The 19,145-nt window shown below is 56.6% G+C and overlaps 1 protein-coding gene across 1 annotated transcript in view; it reads left to right on the forward strand.

The window, feature by feature from the left end:
- Window positions 1–12,471, forward strand: part of ACSF3 (acyl-CoA synthetase family member 3) — a 44,509-nt gene extending 32,038 nt beyond the window's left edge. Inside the window, exons 7-10 of the mRNA XM_055552637.1 lie at window positions 2,304–2,430; window positions 9,428–9,562; window positions 9,894–10,005; window positions 12,147–12,471. Of these exons, the coding sequence (XP_055408612.1) occupies window positions 2,304–2,430; window positions 9,428–9,562; window positions 9,894–10,005; window positions 12,147–12,294 (522 nt within the window). The 3' untranslated portion in view covers window positions 12,295–12,471. The remainder of the gene's footprint in view (window positions 1–2,303; window positions 2,431–9,427; window positions 9,563–9,893; window positions 10,006–12,146) is intronic.
- The last annotated feature ends 6,674 nt before the right edge of the window (window positions 12,472–19,145 follow it).

Consider the following 19,145-nt stretch of genomic DNA (forward strand, 5'->3'; position numbering starts at 1 on the left):
ACATCCACAACTGGGAATTGTTTTTGCTTTGGCTCCATCCCTTCATTCTTTCTGGAGTTATTTCTCCACTGATCTCCAGTAGCATTTTGGGCACCGACCTGGGGAGTTCCTCTTTCAGTATCCTATCATTTTGCCTTTTCATACTGTTCATGGGGTTCTCAGGGCAAGAATACTGAAGTGGTTTGCCATTCCCTTCTCCAGTGGACCACATTCTGTCAGACCTCTCCGCCATGACCCTCCCGTCTTGGGTGGCCCCACACGGCATGGCTTAGTTTCATTGAGTTAAGACAAGGCTGTGGTCCTAGTGTGATTAGATTGACTAGTTTTCTGTGAGTATGGTTTCAGTGTGTCTGCACTCTGATGCCCTCTCACAACACCTACCGTCTTACTTGGGTTTCTCTTACCTTGGATGTGGGGTATCTCTTCACGGCTGCTCCAGCAAAGCACAGCAGCTGTTTCTTACCTTGGACGAGGGGTATCTCTTCACGGCTACCCCTCCTGATCTTGGATGTAGAGTAGCTCCTCTCGGCCCTCCTGTGCCCGCGCAGCTGCCTCCCCTTAGACATGGAGTTGCTCCTCTCAGCCACCTCCCCTGACCTCAGGCATGTGGTAGCTCCTCTCGGCCGCTGTTAGTCACTTAGTCATGTCTAACTGTTTGTGACCCCATGACTGTAGCCCACCAGGCTCCTCTTTCCGTGGGATTTCCCAGGCAAGAATACTGGAGTGAGTTGCCATTTCCTTCTCTAAGGGATCTTCCCAACCCAGGGACTGAACCCGGGTCTCTGACATTGCAGGCAGCTTTTTTGCCATCTGAGCCACCAGGGAGCCCATTCAGTAAGTTTTCCTTGTTTCTGTTGTTGTAGTTTTAGTTCTAAAATTTCCGTTTGGTTCTGCCCTGTGTCTTTTATTTCTCTGCTGAAACTTTGTATTCCCACGTATTTGCAGGGTTTGCCCTGACCTGTTGGAGCATGTTGATAATCTGTGCTTTAGTGTCTTTCTTAGGCGCACCCAGCACCTGTGCCATCTGGTGCTGCCCCATACTGATGCCCTTTTCCCATAAGAGTTGGCACTTTCTTGGCATTTCACGTGCTGAGTTAATTTTGTATTGTGTCCTAGACACTCTGAGTATTGTGTTATGAGACTCTGGATCTTGTTCACGTCCAATGGAGAGGTCGGTATTTTTCTGTTACTGTTATCTAGTTGGTCTAAGTCTGCAGCCTGCCATCTCTGAGGTCGGTTTCCATGTCAGTTTCATTTTCACGGCCTCTGTTTACTGTGCATACCAGCCCTGCAGACGTGGCACCCCGTGGCCAGGCCGACATTAGCAGTGCAGCAGATGAAGGATGGCAATGGGAAAAATGGTGAAATTCAAATAAAGTCTGTGGTGTAATTGAAAAAACAAACACCTCCTCTGAGCAGACTGGATGGCAGAAGCCCCGCTGGCCTGGAACACGCAGCCCAGTCCCCCTGGGTGACATCACTCCTGTGTGGGAGCCAGGCAGTGGGGAGGGTCCCCTTGCTGTCCACCCGCTGTGTCAGTCCCAGGGGCGTTCAGCTTTCCAGCCAGGCCTCAGACAACTCACACGATTTTACAGCACATTTCCAAGGGTCTCTTTTCTTTAAAATAGGGGGATGTTCTCCCCCACAAAAAGTTCATCTCAGGTGGGACCTGATGAGCCAAGCAGAGTTTTCTGGGGGCACTTGGTCTCATGGGTCATAGTCACATTGCTGTCAGGCAAGCCATGAGTGTGGAGCCAGCAAGGCCCCACTGAACGTGGTTCTCTCTGTCCTTTTCTGGCATCGCAGACCCCGACTCCATGTATTAGAACACCCAGCCCCCTTCCGCCCTCACTATGCCCATAGCGGGGAGACTCTAGGGTCCCTGCTCATGACTGCCTGGCTCTCCCAGGCACCCGGCTCCTCCCACCATAACCCTCATGGGCCCCCTTCCCACCCAGCAAAGCCGCTGATCCTGAGCTCTTCCCAGCAGCCATGGTGGATGTAGGCAGCTGCCCACTTCTTCCATGTCTGAGGTCGGTCTAAAAGACACCCTGAAGACAGTTTCACAAGAGCGTGGCCCTCAGAAGTGGACAGACAGGCCAATCAGGCCAGGCTGTGAGATCTGGGATGGGGTGGGCACAGAGGCCTCGGGCAGCATTTATGAGGGGGGCGTGGAAGCTGGTTGGTGCTTCCCATAAAAGCCTCTAGTCTCAGGAGAGCATATGGGCCTCGGGAGGAACCGGGGTGGTAGAGACCAGCCTGAAGGGGTGAACTCTGATGCCTACCTTTGTCTTTCACCACAGGTGACCCCAGGGTTCGAGGAGAAGGAGGGCGAACTCCTGGTCAGGGGGTCTTCTGTGTTTCGAGAATACTGGGACAAGCCGGAGGAAACGAAAGCCGCCTTCACCTCAGACGGCTGGTTCAAAACAGGTAGGCGGGTGGGTCCAGAGGGGACGAAGGGGAGCCAGTACCGCCGCAGCAGGACACCCCCAGAATCCTCCCTAAAGAGGGGAAGGGGGCACTTTGCATCTCCTGTCTTTAAAGCTGCACCCCCGACACTGTACCCTAGCCCCCCGCAGCCTCTGGAAAGAAGATCCTGAGGCTGTGATCCTTGGCGGCCAGCTTCCCCCAGCCCTGCGGCCAGACTCTGGCCCTGTCCCTTGCCCGGCCGCCCTGCACATGGTGGTCCATCTGCCCTCAAGGGTCAGGATTCCCCTCCCGAGGGACCGCTGCTCTCCACATTAGAGACCCTCCCTGCCTTCCCATCCCCACTCCCCCTGCTTTGTGACCCCTCCCCCACCCCCACAGAAGGAGTTTGCTTGCGGTTTGGTTCGGTCCCCTGAAGTCTGCTCTCTGTCACCTGCCTGCACAGTGTGTGTAGCCAGAGCCTGGGGCCCTGTGCAAGGGCAGGCAGGGGTCTCCCGACGTCCGTGCACCCAGAGACTGCTCTGAGGTGCCTCACCCCCTCGCTGTCCCCCATGCCCCTCTCCTTGGTCCCATTGGTCCCATCGAGTATGAGGCCGATTCTGCAGATGCTGGGAGTGCTCGAGTTTGTAGCTGCATGGGATTCACTGGTGTGTGCTCACACAGGACACTCCCAGCAGTTCCTGACAACCAGGAGAGGGGCTCCAGGCATTTGTCCTTTGCTTGTTGCCTGTCTGAGTTTCTAAAACTTGCATGCTGAGCACGCATTATGTCACAATTATCTTAATAATCTTAAAGCAATATTTTCCCAAAAGAAAGGCCTGCTCCTCTGTCATCGTGAGACGGCCTCCTAATTAGAAATGCACCTCTTGGCAGTTCCTCTGTGGGCAGCAGAGCAGAGGAGAGAGTGATGCGCAGGCGTGAGGGCACACGGGTGCGTCTGGGGGTGGGAGAGGCGGTGGGCATGCCCTTGGCCTGGTGACCCCCTGGGAACCACTCCTGGCCGAGGCACACACGTGAGTCTTCATGGGCTCAGGCAGCGTGGGTTCTCAGGGTAGAATTCACTCTCCAGTCTGCCACCATCGTGGGCGTCAGGTCACCGGGTGACAGAGCAGGGCCATGCGCATACCCCCCAGCAGTCCTGGGGTGCTGGGGGCCGTCAGGTGGGGCTCGAGGAGGGGAGGGGGCAGATGAGAGTTCCCCAGAGCAGAGCAGAGGCCTGCTCCAGGGGCCCTGGGTGGTGCCGGCAGAGAGCTCAGTGGTTGGGCCCCGGGGCCGGGGCAGCTGTTCATGCATTCCAGCTTCCCTTTGTAAACGTTGAATTTGTACAGGCTGGCCTGGTGGCAACAAGATTACTGCTGCCCTTTAAATGCAGGGTTTAAGAAATACAACTTTAGGCTCATCCTGCTTTTGTGTGTCCCTCCTGGAGCCCTCTGAGCATCCTGACTTGGAAATCTGACTTCTTTGTGGGCATCTTCCTTTATTTTTAAACTCAGCTAAAGCTGCAGTCTATTTCTTTAAAAGCACAGGAACCAAAGCCCTGTGGACTTTGCCAATAGCAGGGCTCGCGCACGCCGGGCCAGCAGCGTGCAAAGTGAGGGGCAGTCAGCATAACACGTCTCAGTCCCTGGTCGTGATGAATATTTCAGTTGAAAGGAATAGCATGCATTAATTATCGTAAAGAGATGTCTTTAGGAGAAAATGATTTTGAAATTCAGTTTAATTTCATTGTAATGCGCAGCAAACAGGAAGGGAGTCTGTGTGTTTAATTGGCTCTCGGGGGTGAGGCCTGGAAGCCGCGTGCCTTTGTCACAGGCCATTAGTGATACAGGCTGCATAATGTGCGCGGCAATCAGCGCACAGCTGCCGCTCCTGCGGGGCAAGCGAGCGGGATATTAAGTAGAAATCAGGATGAATTAAACTTAACCCTTTCCCCGACCAGCCCTCCTGCCACACACATTCTGGCCCAGGCTGCAGGGGGCTGCGTCTGGGGCTTCTCAGAGGATGAGGGGAGAGAGGCTGCCCTCCCCGGCCTGCACAGAGCTCAGTTTCCATCGCCGGGAGCTCCCTGCCAGCCTCTGGGGTCCTGGCTGCTGCTCAGGCAGGAAATCAGAGCCCTCTCTTCTGGAGCACCCCCAATGATGACCCTAACTGCATCCCACCTTCCACACGTGCGTGTGCACAGGCTCAGTGCTGGACCCCTGCGGGGGGGAAACGGTGATGCCAGAACTCCCTCCTCAGGGCTTTACACTGACCCCGCTGTCGAAAACGAGGATGCGGGACAGACGGATGTAAGGACACAGGATGAAGCTAAAGATAGAGATGAGGACACAGACAACCTGGGACAGAGATGATGACTGAGACAGGGCCGAGGACACGGGACAGACATGGGGACACGGCCCGCATATAGGGATGCAGACCTGAGCCAAGCCAGCCCTGCAGTCGTCCTGCCCTCTGGACGCAGTAGAGCGACCGGCAACTGAACAAGGAAACAGAAACGTCATCTCTGCCTTATTCTAGAGGAGATCTCCTGGGGCTTCTCTGGTGGCCCAGGAGTAAAGAATCTGCCTGCCAACAGAGACACGGATCCATCTCTGACTCGGGAGGATCCCACATGCCGTGGAGGAGCTGAGCCCGTGTACCCTAGAGCCCAGGCTCTGCAGTAAGAGAGGCCACCATAGTGAGAGGTCCGCTCGCTCACCACAACTAGAGAAAAGCCTGCCACCAGTGAAGACCCACACCGTCACAGTTAAATTAAGCATATGAAAAAAGAGACAAAGTCTCTACCCTTTAAAGGTCTCATCACACAGTTTGCTGTTAGTGACATAGGAGATGGAACATCCCTGATGATAAATCCACACATTTGTGGAAGAAGCTCAGGTAACTGGGGAAGGGTGCGTAAGAAGCCCACCAGAATGTAACAGGGTACCTGGCACTGAGTTGATAATCCCTTTTTCTTCTGTTAACGAAAACAAAATGATATTATCAGAGAAAAACTTTAAAGGGTATTTATCTAAGAAAGAAGGTTCACCAGCAGAAAACATAAGGGAGCCGTTCCGTGGCCCTGTGCACACTCGGCTGAGCGTGGGGTCCACTGAGAGGTTGGGGAGCCCAGGACATGAGGGCTGACCCAGGCTGAGAGAGTGGCCCCCTGCGCCCAGAGCCCAGGAGGAAAATAAGGCCAAAGGCAGGCGGAGGGGAAGTGCGGTCGGCCATAAAAATGCAGAAACTGTTTCACTTCCCAGTGGTGAAAGGCAAGTATGGAGACAGACTCCATCCACCAAACTGGCAGAGACTCTTCCGGAGCTGACGCTCAGTGCTGTGAGGTGGGTGCTTGGCTCCCGCGGGCGGGGTGCATGTCAGGAGGGCTCCTGGGAATCCATTCACAGACAGAGGTGTAGGCTCCGATGTTTATAGACCCCTTGTTTGCTGCTGGGTTCATGGGCGCCTCGGGTGCGTCCAACCCGCAGAAGATTGCGAGCCTTCCGCACCCACGGCCCAAGTGATCCCGGCCTCAGGGAGCCCTGCTGGCATGTGCCACACACGCGTGTCCGCGGGCATGCACAGCCATCACGGATGGGTTTGCGCACCATGCGCAGGACACTGGCTGCTGTCTCTGCATGATTCCCTCTAGTCCTTTGTTTCTCTGGGCAGAATTTCCTGGGTGAGCTCCGCCGCCACAGGTGAGGGTGAGAGGCTCTCAGTTGTCTGAGACAAAGGCCCCCCTGCCTGGCGCTCACCCTGCGCCAGGCTCACCTGCCCCGTGCTCACCCGGTGCACACTGAGCTCTGACACATTTATTCCGTAACCTGTGCATCCGTTGTGACCAACAACAGTCATGAATCAGGCAGCGTATTGATCAGGCAGGGTTTCTTGTTAGGGTGTGACAGCGCGTGTAGCTAGAGGATGTCGACCCCTTTGCGTCTGCTGACCGTGAATGATTAGCACATGCCCGCCCCCTGGCAGGGCCCTCCAGACCCCCAGGACGTGTGGTGCGGGCAGGCTGCTGACCCACTGGCCCCCGCCACCCCGCGGGGCACAGCCCGTGTGGAGGCCTGTGGTGCTGCCTGGCGGCCGTCCCTTTGTGTGGGCTTCAGTTTGTGTCTTGTGTGAAACCCTTTGTTCCCCGGTGGTCGCCGAGACCTGCTTCTCTGTGTTCTTCTGGCACACCCTGCTTTGCTTCACCTGGCATGGCTCCTGTGCAGACTGTGGGTCCCATCCCGTCTCACTCCTGCTGGGCCTCCGTGCTGCCCTTTGGCCTCCGTGTCTGCCCAGGCTGGCCCAGGCCTCTGGGCAGAGGGTCCTTGTTTTCATCAAGGTCCCATACGGGCAGCTGGGAGACTCCAGCCGTCTGTCAGGTTTGAGGAGGAGCCCTCGTACCCCAGCTGTGTCCATGCTGGCGGCTGCAGGCCGCCCAGGGACTGCCAGACAGTGGACACACTGTTCGGGGCTTCCTGAGTTGGGGTGCTCGTCTGTCCAGCCCCCCAAGAGATCCCCCAGTGCTCCCCCTCCCCCACACCAGCATACAGATCCCACCCACCTCCTCCCCTCTCCAGGGTCACGTCTGTCCCTGCAGCCCTGCGTCCTCCTCCTCGGCTCGGGCCATGTTCCCAGGAGCCTCTGAAGCGGGCAGCAGGAGGTGCACTCCGGAGAGCTGTGTCACCGGCATACTCGTCTGGCTGGGCCGGGCTGGGCACAGAGCTGTAGTGTCCAGCTTCCAGGGGCACTGCTGGCCGCAGCCGCGTTGCTCCTGGTGCGTCGTGACCTTTCCCCTATCTCGAGTCCCTTTGCCCTGGGAGCCCTTTGGTCGACAAGCCCCCTGCCTCCGGGGCTCTGACTGTCCTCATCTGGCTAGCGCGCTTGATGGCTGCGTTCTCCTCTCTGATGTCCAGCGGGGGTCGGGGGCTGAGAGCAGGAGGTGGGTTGGGCGTGGGTTCTGTGCTGCTGTCCACCCTCTCTGTCCCCAGAGTGCAAGCGGCGGCCATGCACTGAGGGCCAGTGCCCCTGCGCCCTGCTCTCAGCCATCCTCTGCGCCTCCCCCAGGGCACCTGCCAGCCCGGCCGTAAATGACCCGCAGAGTCTGTCTACCTGCCTTCCAGCTGCCAGTCTTCTCCCCAACACGCCCTCTCCCGTCCCCTCTGCATAGCTTTGGTGCCTTAAAAAAACCAGTTGCTGTTGACTTTATTCCAAGAGGGAGCGATCTGAGCTGTGTGTTGAGGCAGGCCCCGCTCAAGGGAGGTGTCGTGTGTCTGTTTTCCTTCTCCTGTTCTTCTTGGCCTCCTGCTGCGCCATGCCGAGGGGCGCAGACCCACCGGGACCTTCTGCCTCCATCCTCATGTTCTGCGTCCGTCTGTCTGTCTCAAATCTCTGTCTTCCTCCCTCTTATGAGGATGTTGTGACCAGTTTGAGGCCACCGGGGAATCGAGGACCTCCGTGACGTGTATCCTTACTTCCTGCCTGACGGTGACCCCGGGGAGTAGCAGGGCCTCCCTCACTCAGCACACAGACCCAGGACCTCCCCAGTCCGTCGTCCGTGTGACCTTCCACCAGCCCTGCCATCTCGGGGCTGGCTTTGCTCAAAGACCCTAGTCTCAGTGCTCTTCATGTGGCTGGAGGAGGTCAGTAAGTGGACCACCTGGCATGCAGGGTCGAGGCAGGGTGGCAGGCAGCTGGTGAGGCCATGGGAGTGATGTCTGAGCGGAGTGGCGGACAGGTGGAGAAGCAGACACTGCAGGTGGGCGGTGGGTGTGAGCGCCCCTGGGCGAGGGGCATGGCTGGGGGTCTGCTGGAGGACGTGGGTGTGGCTGTTGGGAGCTCTCGCCCTGGGTTTAGTTGACATCAGAGCAAGGAGGGTGCAGGTGTTGTGGCCAGGGGCCCTGAGGCCACCTTAGCCTTGGTGTGGGCATTTGGGGTGTCCCTGGCAGGACCAAGTGTGGGACGCGGAGCCCAGGGCAGGGAGTGACCCCCACACCCCTGGGTCTCTGGCAGGCGGAGGCCAGTGGGAGCCAGGTCTGGAAGCCACAGGAGGGACCACCCTGGGCTGGGGTTGATACTCAGGGATGGAGAAGCCGTCCAGTGTGGAGGGGACACGGCCAGAGCCAGAGCCGTGTAGCAGGGGCCCTGGTGGGCCTCAGGGGATGGGGCACCCTGCGTCCTGTCCCTGCAACCTGCCTGTCACTCCTGTCACACGTGTCCTTCCCCGCCATCCACCTACCCATCACGCATCCAGGGACCGCGGTGGCTCCCAGGGCCTCCCGTTCATCCTGCTTCATGTTGGGCAGGAGGGCCCCCACCTCAGGAGCCCAGCTCCTGCCGCGGCCAGCCGGGCACAGCCATCCATCTTGTTTAATAGGCTGGAGCACCCCGCGCGGCTGGGCTCCGGGAGAGCGAGCTGATGGATGGGCCTCCTGCGTTGGACGGCAATGTATCATGAAATATTGATTTATTCCAGCTAATCACCCGCGTGAAGTGTGTGAGAGCAGACGGTGGTGCGTCAGTGCGGCTCTCAGAGCACGGGCGGGCGTTCCCATGTGCCCAGTCTCACACATGCGTGCACACTTGTGTGAGCGCGCTCACCCTCAGCCCTGCTCCCCCTGTGCCCACGATGCCCCAGCGGGCATGTGCCCCGTGCCCTTGCTGGGGTGGGAAGTACCCACACTGAGCGTGGCGGGGGGGGGGGTCCCTTCCTCCTGCCAGATCCCCCACGTGACACCATGTGTGGCCCACGCCCTGTCGGGAAGGGTCTACCCTGATGCCCACTCCAGGCCCTTCTGTGGCTGGAACCCAGGGAGGCCCCATGGGTTGTATCTCCTGCCTCTGTGGTCCTGGGAAGCTGTGGGCTATTTCACGATGGTCCTTGTGGGATGTGGCTGCATAGGCGTCTGTGTGGGCATCACGCAAGGCCCCAGCTGTCCACGTGGCACTGGCCGGCTTGTTCCAGAGAGATGTAGACGCCCCGAGACACAGGGCCACACCCAACCAGCTGACCCAGGCCTCTCCCCAGGTGACACGGCAGTGTTCAAGGATGGCAGCTACTGGATCCGTGGCCGCACCTCTGTGGATATTATCAAGAGTGGCGGCTACAAGGTCAGCGCCCTGGAGGTGGAGCGGCTCCTGCTGGCCCACCCCAGCATCACCGGTGAGTGGCCCTGTGACCCTGCCCTTCGGCTGACACAGCTGCCCTCGGCTTCCCAGGCTATCTTGGGACCGGTCCAGACGTGGCTTCCTGTGTGTGTCAAGGCACACCATCCGGTCCTCCGCTCCCCTCCCGGCTCCCCGTCTCAGGTCCAGGCTGGCCAGTGCAGGCCATGACCCCGTGGTCAGGAGTAGTGGTGTCCCGGGCTGTCCTGACACCCCAGGGGTGCCCTGTGCCCACGTTTCTGGCCACTCGGGCTTCTCTGGGCCCTTCCTGCAGCCTTCAGTGCTCGTCCTCTTGTGTCCTGAGATCCCTCCCTCTGCTTCCTCCACAGACGTGGCTGTGATTGGAGTTCCAGACATGACATGGGGCCAGCGGGTCACCGCAGTGGTGACTCTTCAAGAGGGCCACTCGCTGTCCCACCGGGAGCTCAAGGAGTGGGCCAGGTGAGGGCTGAGCTATGTGGTCCTTATGGGAGCTGCCCCCCAACCCCGCCATACACACAGACACTCGAGGTGTGAAGGACCCCAAGACAGCTGTGTAGTGATGGCTAGCGGGCAACGTGGTCCTTACAGGAGCTGCCCCCACATACATAGATGTAGATGTGAAGGTAGTCCTTAAAGAGCTGCTCCCTCCCCCACACTGACACATGCGAGGCATGTAGGACCCCAAGAAGGCTGCGTTGTGATGGCAGGAGCAGATGTAGGACCCTGACCCCTGGCTTAGGTCTAAGCTTCCCAGGCAGGTTCTGAGGCAGACGGGGAACCCGTGAGTGCCTGCGTCCTCTCCTGGGTGTAGGAGGGACCTCGTCAGGGAAGGTCCATTCACAGAGCCCAGCTCAGAGGATGCTGGGGCAGGCTGAACAGGCTGGGGGCACCACTGAGCTCAGGGCATTGCAGGGGCCTGTGGGTGCTCGCTGCCAGCTGAGCTCAGAAAGAAGCTGTTAGTTCTGTCCCCAGGTTCTTTATCTTAGATGTAGGAGGTTCCTCCCTCTCCCCCCACCCCACCCCCTCCTTCTGCTGCTTCCTCGACACCGAAGATACTTGTGGCTCTCCCAGCGGGGTCTCGGGAGCAGTCAGAGTCCTTGTTTATCAGGCAGCACAGCTGGGCCATTAGATTCCCCTGGATTTGCAGAATCACAGCTGGAACGTTATAGTTTCACAAAGGCGTGAGCAGGATTCTAGTTGGCTTTGCTGCTTTGGTTAAACAGTTGCTTTGTTAAAAGGCAGAGCTCAACATCCTGTGCTGAGAGCAGGTCTCCCGGCATTAGAGGGGCTCCTTGTCACCCCAGGCTCCCAGCATCCCTCCATGGGGTCTGCTGCCTGCCGAGAGCTTGCAGTCCTGGGAGATGCTCCCCGCAGGGTGGGCCTGGGGCAGCTGGGACCCTGGGCTTTGTGTCTCACACGAGGCAGCCATGGATAGTGACCCTGCAACTGCCCACCCCATGGATGGAGAGCAAAGGTCCTCCTCTCAGAGGGCAGGGCCGGCTCCAGATCTGTCTACACCCCTGGTGGGGGAGTATGCAGGAGGGGCCTCACTCCAGTCCTTCTTGACACTGGCTCAGAGAAGCTGCTGTTCTTATGTCATGTCTGTTGCCATATAAGGGTCTTTTTTAAGATTATTTTATAATCATGTTTTCCCTTCCGCTGCTGTTTTTCATTCTTGAAGATTCTTGCCTCGCAGGCTGTCTGCCCCCCAGTAAAGGTCTGTTCTACCCCTTCCCCCATACTGCTGTGCTCCTAGAGGAGTTGGGGGAAGCTGGCAGCCACGCCCTCCCCAGATCAGGCACTGTGAATCCAGGGGTGCACGTGGCTTGTGGCTGGGCAGCAACACCACATTCCTGGGTCTGGACATGGCCTGCCCATCACACTGTCCAGTCACGGAAGCCCATGTGGGGCTTATACCCCCTGGGCAGGGGCGGGGGTTTAGTTCAGGAATCCCGTGCCCAGATAGAGCTCTGCGGGATCAGGTATCAAGCAGGGACGATTCTCCCAAGGCGCTGAACAGTGGGGATTTCCCTGCAGGGAAGCTCTGGAACAAACAGCTCAGCTCTGCAGGGTTCCCACTCAGGCGGCACTTTGCCCTGACCAATTCCTCCCAGACCACTTGCTGAGCTGATGCTCTCCAGAGGAGAACGGGTCTGTTCTCAGAAATGGTGAGCTCACAGGCTTTTAGACTGCTCCTCTCCATGCCTGCGACTTCTGTTCCCGTTGGGATTAGGGCTGTGCGTCCTGCTTCTGTTGCCCCCCTGCCCCAGGCAGCACCTGTGCTTCTGCTGATCTCTTACAAAGGGGCCCGTGTGCAGCCATGGCGCAGGGAGCTCTGCCCAGGATAGCCGCGGTGCCTGCAGCCTCAGTGTGGGGTTCAGAGCTGACCGCGGCTGTTCACAGGAGGATGCCTCATCAGCGGGGCCCCTCCCACTCTGTGGGCGACTGGTGTGGGCTGGGCAGTACTGGCTGGTGTGCATGCATGGTCAGGACACCCAGGGGTGTGCAAAGTGCCAACCACCCCCCTCCAGTAACCTCCCACTGGGGAAAGGTGCCAACCATCCCTGCGGCCCCTGCACTCAGGCCCCTTGTCTCTACAGAGGCGTCCTGGCCCCGTACGCTGTGCCCTCAGAGCTGCTGCTGGTGGAGGAGATCCCGCGGAACCAGATGGGGAAGGTCAACAAGCGAGACCTCGTCCGGCAGCTTTACCCACGTGAGAAGGGCACCCCTGAGGCCGGGAACCAGTGAGCCAGCCTCCCGCGCAGCTAGAATGAAACCACCATAAATCCTGCAATGGCATTGTGGCTGTAGCCACACCCCACAGTTCCATATGCTCTGCATCCCTAAGCCCCAGGTCCGTGTGTGTCCAGAGGTATCTTGGGGAAGCCGGTCTCCCTGGAAGCTCAATAAAGGCCTTGCAGAGAAGACAGTGCCTGTCCAGCGATCCTGCCTTGGTCTGTGTGGTCCCTGCCCTCGCGTGGGGAGGGCGCGGTCTGCACGTGTGTGCACACTGCAGGGCAGGGTGGATGGTGGCCCTGGGCATCCATGGGAGGGTGTTTCTCACAACAAGAGTGGGTAGCTGTGGGGTGTCCAGCACCTGTGGCCCACTAGGCCTTCAGGGCCAGGGCTGTGGCTCAGGTGACCAGAGGGCAGGGAGTGCCTGACTCTTGGCCCCAGAGTGGCCACCTAGACCAGAGTCGGGCTGGGGGCCAGTATCTGGGGCTCTGGGGCCACTTGTTCCCAGTCATGGCTGCAGCCTGGATCCCACCATCCTCAGGATCCAGAGTGCTCAGTAGCCAGAGGTTGACCACAAATGGCCCCACTACTGCACCCCTGACCCTTGACCCCTCCCTCCCCTCGTACTGTTCCTCTGCAACACCCCCAGCCCACTCCGGTCTTTGTCTGGATGTCTCTCTCTCCTTCCCAGACCCCCACCGGCTCCTGCTGCCCGGCCCCAAGCCCCCCTGCCCTCCCCAGCCAAAGGCAGAGGTGCCCTGGGAGGCCCAAGGGTCGGGGGGAGGCTGAGCAGGAACCAGGACAGAGCTGAGGCCCAGGTGGGAAGCATGTGGGGCCAGGGCCCCTGCCCCACCCTGTGTGTGCGGCCTGAGACTGCCTGAGGCCAGCCCCAGGCACATCCACCTCAGCACCCTCCCGTGAGAGGCCTGGCCATGCACAGTCGCCGCCTATGCAGCAGGCTGGCCTCCCCAGCTGGGCGCTGGCCAGTGGCCAGTCCTCTTGGGCGGCACTGGACCTCTGGGTCCCGCTGTTCTCATGTTGCCGGCTCTTCACCTGATCCCACTGGCTGACTCTGGCTGAGGGGGCTGCGGGCTAAGAGCTAGTCGTTCTTTAAGTGCTTAGTTCTTTAGTGCTTACTTCTTTTTTGTCCAGGAAAAGCATCAGCAGGTTGGACAAGGCATGGTGTCCACTCAGGAGAGTGTGAATCAGGAGTCAGTTTCGGCTGCCTAGTGATGTCACTCCTATAATTAGGTTCTTGTAAGGTTAGAGGGAGAGAGAGCTGCCTTCACCATGCCAAACCTGCCACAGACACCTGGGGATGGACTCCCCACACACTGGCCAGGGGTCTCACTTAGGGCTCTGAGGGAGGGTGAGGCTGGCCTGAGACCCCCAGGGCCAGTGGTCTCCTCGGTCGGGCTGGGCTGTCTTTGGTGACGGATTTGGGCTCTTCAGGGGTTACTGGTTTATTCAGAGTTGTTACTTCTATTTAATGACCTGAATCTTCTATAAAGCCATTTACTTCATCCAGGTTTCAGACCTACTGGCACGAAGTCACTCACCAGTCTTGCTGGTGTGTCTGGTTGGCTCTCCTTTTTGTTGGCTCATCCTCCTCACGGTTTCTTCTGTTTCTTTAGCATCTCTTTTCCTGGTGGCTGACTGGACCTGCCCTGACTGTCTTCACCTGGCTGTTCTCCTAACCCCTTCCTGGGCGCCTCCCTTCCCACTCAGCTCCAGACTCTGGGTCACTTCTGCTTTGATATTTTTCCTTGATTTTTAAAATTTGCTTTGTTTTTGGCTGCACTGGGTCTTCGTTGCTGCATGAGGCTTTCTCTAGTTTCGGCGAGCCAGGGCTACTCTCCAGTTGTGCGCAGGCTTCCCGTGGTGGCGGCTTCTCTCATTGCAGTGGACAGGCTTGAGAGCACAGACTCAGTAGTTGGGGCTCCCGGGCTTCGTTGCTCCACAGCACGTGGAATCCTCCTTTAACCAGGGATCGAGCCGATTTTTAACCACTGGACCACCAGGGAAGTCTGCTGCTTTGATTTACTCTCTTAACCCATGAGTGATGAAAGCACGTCCTGTGTCCACCATTTCCCCACTGGTCTCTGCCGTGACCCCGAGAATGTGGGCCATGGGGCTCCAGTGCTTTGGAGTTCCTGCTACCTCCTGTGCCCCCTTCACAGCAGCAACTTCTGTCCCTTCAGGAGGCTGCTCTTTTGACATGTTTCAGCAGTAGGTGCTTAGCCCCTGGTCATACCCCATTATTACATATCAGTTCAATTCAGTCATTCAGTCATGTGGCTGACTCTTTGCGACCCCATGGACTGCAGCACGCCAGGCTTCCCTGTCTATCACCTACTCCCGGAGCTTGCTCAAACTCATGTCTGTCAAGTCGGTGATGCCATCCAACCATCTCACCCTCTGTCGTCCCCTTCATTCCTTCTAATGAATATTCAGGACTGATTTCCTTTAGGATTCACTGGTTTGATCTCCACAGTCCAAGGGACTCACAAGAGTCTTCTCCAACACCACATTTCAAATTACATATGGAGTCTCTCTTTATCTCTGTTTGAGCTTCCCTGTTAAGTCACACACTGTCTGAGTTCAGTACTGCCGTGCGGCTTCTGGGGTTGGCGTTTGCTCTGCCCCTGGGCTCCTTCACACCCCACCCCCTATAGCTGTACTGTCTGCTGTACTGTCTTGTGAGCAGCACAGCTAGGTCTGATGTTTTTACTCCAGTGTCTTCTTTAGTGAGCAAGTGCAGTGCATTTATTGTTACTGTTGATGTCTTTGGATTTATCTCCACAATCCCTAGTTGTGTTCTCTGCCATCACCTTAGGAATGTGGGGTTGCTGTTTTGCCTTCTCTTTCATTGTAGTAATAAATTTCTCTACTTTTTTCCTCTTTGTTTGTTTTGAAATTATAAACTAAAGTTCTGTTTTTTGAGTACCCTTAAGACATTTAAATACTTGCTAATATTAAAAAGCAGAGACATTACTTTGCCAACAAAGGTCTGATAGTCGAAGCTATGGTTTTTCCAGTAGTCATGTATGGATGAGAGAGTTGGACTATAAAGAAAGCTGAGTGCCAAAGAATTGATGCTTTTGAACTGTGGTGTTGGATAAGACTACTGAGAGTCCCTTGGACTGCAAGGAGATCCAACCAGTCAATCCTAATGGAAATCAGTCCTGAATATTCATTGGAAGGACTGATGCTGAAACTGAAGCTCCAATACTTTGGCCATCTGATGAGAAGAATTGACTCATTTGAAAAGACCCTGATGCTGGGAAAGATTGAAGTTAGGAGGAGAAGGGGATGACAGAGGGTGAGATGGTTGGATGGTGTCGCCAACTCTATGCACATGAGTTTGAACAAGTTTGGAGAGTTGATAATGGACAGGAAGCCTGGTGTGCTGCAGTCCATGGGGTTGCAGAGTCAGACACGACTGAGCAACTGAACTGATAGTCTAAGTTCTTCATGGTTTTGCAGCACAGGGCTCCCCCATGGCCAGGATGATGCCTGCCAGTACCTGCCCTGCTGCCATCTCAATAGGTTTCTATAACAGTTCAGTTTTTTTTTGATACAAAAATTAATAGGCTTCAGGGCTTCCCTGGTAGTCCAGTGGTTAAGAGTCCACCTGCCAATGCAGGGGCATGGGTTTGATCCCTGGATCACTGGACCGAGAAGATCGCACAGGCCTAGAGGCAACTAAGCCTGTGTGTCACGACTATTGAGCTTGAGCTCTGGATCCTGAGAACTGCAGCTACTGAGGCTGCACACCTGGAGCCTGTGCTCCACAACAGGAGAAGCCACAGCAATGAGAAGTCTGCACACCACAACTGGAGAGTAGCCCCCCTCCCTGTGACTAGAGAAAAGCCAATGCAGCAATGAAGCCCAGCACAGGCAAAAATTTTAAAAATTACTTTACTTTTCCATAGTCAGTCATTAAATTTACTGAAATTTTATCCACTTCTTGGCTCAATGGGATTTCATTTTAACCAGAAATTCTCTGCAGTTGTTTCAAGAACGCGGCTGAGGGTTTTTACAAGTCTCTACTTTTCCTCACTCTCGAATGACGGACGGGCTGTCTGCTCCTCGGGTGCCAAAAAGGTTTTCCTTGTCCTGGACACCAGTAAGTGTCTGCCTCACTCACGCCTAGGACAGAGCCCTGAGGGCCTGGGTGGGGGCAGGTCCAGAGGACTGGCAGGAGGGGAGCCACAGGGCTCGACAGTCTGGGAAGTTCTGGTCCCCAGCAGTCGGGATGGAGAACGTGTGGGGAAAGGGGTGGAGGTGGGGCTGGGATACCTGCCAGGTGCGCACAGGCTCCTAGCTTTCAGGAGCGAGCGGAACTTCAGGACCAAGGAGAGTGGCCGGAACGTAAGACTCTTCTCCATTAGAGGCTAGAAGGCTGCTAGCTGGATGCTGCTCTGTAGGGCCCGGGCCTACAGCTCCAACCAGTGCAGGGCTCTCCCTGGACATCCTGCCAGGGTCCTGTGTCTGGAGGAGAAAGGCCGACAGGAAGGGCCCAGGTCCCCAAGCCCACCCAGCCTGCATCTTCCTTCTCAGGCGGGTCCCAGGAGAGGGACTCGCAGGGCCCGAGACCCGCCTAGGGGGCCGCGGCTGCTGAGTGGGCAGGGCAATGAGCTCCCTCCCTTGGGGTGGGCGGGGCCGGGCGCTTCCCCGCCCTCAGGGTGGGCGGGGCGGAGTCCTCTTAACAGTGGCTGATTTAATCTGAATGGCGGTTAATGTGGTTTACGTGGCAGTTTGGGATCCTTAGTTCCCAAGTTTGTCACTAGTCCTCTTGGTATTGATTGAGAGAAAGTGTTGCTGGTGCCCAGTTGGGCAGGCTGGGGATAGGGGGAGAGAGTCTGCCTGGGCAGACGGGAACCCCACCTTCCTTCTGGAGGTCCCTCCTGGCGCACCGCATGTCCCCCTCCCATGCCAGTACCCCTCCATTCTTCCTGGCCCTCACCAGCTCTGATTGGGGAAGTTACCAAGGAGCAGCTGCACTGGTGGCATCTCTGGAACGCCTGGGAAGAGCCGAGAGGCAGATGAAAGGACTGGTACCCTGCAGCCCAGGGAGCCTGTGGTGCCCGTGGCGCTCGGGAACAGCCCCTGACCTCCCCTCCCCTCTCCCCAGGCCAGAAGGATCAGCCACTGAGCGGCCTCATTTGCCAGAGCCCATCATTGGATCATAGAGAAAGCAAGGGTATTCCAGAAAAACATCTGCTTCATTGTGTGGATCACAACAAACTGTGGAAAATTCTTAAAGAGATGAGAATACCAGGCCGCCTTACCTGCCTCCTGAAAAACCTGTATGCAGGTCAAGAAACAACAGTTAGAACCAGACATGGAACAATAGACTGGTTCAAAATTGGGAAAGGGGTATGACAAGACTGTATATTGTCACCTTGCTTATTTAACTTATGTGCAGAGTACATCCTGCAAAATGCTGGGCTGGATGAGTCACAGCCTGGAATCAAGATTGCCAGGAGAAATACCAACAACCTCAGATTTTCAGATGATACCACTCTTGTGGCAGAAATCAAAGAGGAACTAAAGAGCCTCTTGATGAGGGTGCAAGAAGAGAGGCCTCTGCTATGGCCCCAGGAGCTCCACATTGGAACCAAGAGCCCCAGGCAACACCACGGGTTTCGCCTGACATTTTCTTCATGCCCCACCAGGAGCACAAAAAGAAAGTGAAAAAGCTGGCTTAAAACCCAACATTCAAAAAATTAAGGTCATAGCATCTGATCCTGTTACTTCATGGCAAATAGAAGGGGAAAAAGTGGATGCAGGGACAGATTTTCTTTTCTTGGGCTCTGAAATCACTGTGGACAGTGCCTGCAGCCACGAAATCAAAAGATGCTTGCTCGTTGGAAGAAAAACTTTGACAAACCTAGACTGCATATTAAAAAGCAGATACATCACTTGGCCAACAAAGGTCCATATAGTCAATGGTTTTTCCATATGGTTTTTCCAGTAGTCATGTATGGATGTGACAGTGGACTGCAAAGAAGGCTGAGCACTGAAGAACTGATGCTTTCAAATAGTGGTGCTGGAGAAGACTCTTGAGAGTCCCTGGACTGCAAGGAGAGAAAACCAGTCAATCCTAAAGGAAATCAACCCTGAATATTCATTGTAAGGACTGATGCTGAAGCTCCAATACTTTGATCACCTGATGCAAAGAGCTCACTTGTTGGGAAAGACCCTGATTGCTAGGAAAGATCGAATGCAAAAGAAGGGGGTGACAGAATGAGATGGTTAGATGGCATCACCAACTCAATGGACATGAATCTGAGCAAACTCCGGGAGATAGTGGAGGACATGGAAGCCGGGTGTGCTGCAGTTCATGGGGTCCCACAGATTTGGACAGGACTTAGGGACTAAACAACAACATCCCCCCAGTTTCTTCCAGACGAGGACCCTCTCCAGCGCAGGCTGGCACCAGGTGCACATGACATGCACAGGGCGTGGCTTATGAGGCTGTGACATGACGTGTGTGCAGGACACAGGCTCACTGAGGCCTCTGAGTGAGCAGGATAGAGGAGTGCACTCCTGCCCTGGAGTCTTAGGGTGCAGGGGTGCCCTGGCCCTGCCCACTTGTTCGAGGTTTTTACTGGAGTGGGATTTTCCATGAGAGCCACCCTCTGGGGGTGCCAGTTATGTTTACGAATTGCTTTCAAGCCTGACAATTTGAGCCCAGAGACCTCTGTTCTCTGGCCTGTCCTGCACTGCGTCAGTGTGGCTGGGCCTGCTGCCCTGGACCTTGCAGGTCCTCGCCGTGGCCTGAGACTCAGGCTGGCCTCAGGAGCTTGGGATTCTGGCCGGGCAGCCTGGCTTAGTCATTGAAGATGCCACTTGGC

This window comes from Bubalus kerabau, chromosome 17 (assembly GCF_029407905.1).
Source record: "Bubalus kerabau isolate K-KA32 ecotype Philippines breed swamp buffalo chromosome 17, PCC_UOA_SB_1v2, whole genome shotgun sequence".
Taxonomy (NCBI): Eukaryota; Metazoa; Chordata; class Mammalia; order Artiodactyla; family Bovidae; genus Bubalus; species Bubalus kerabau.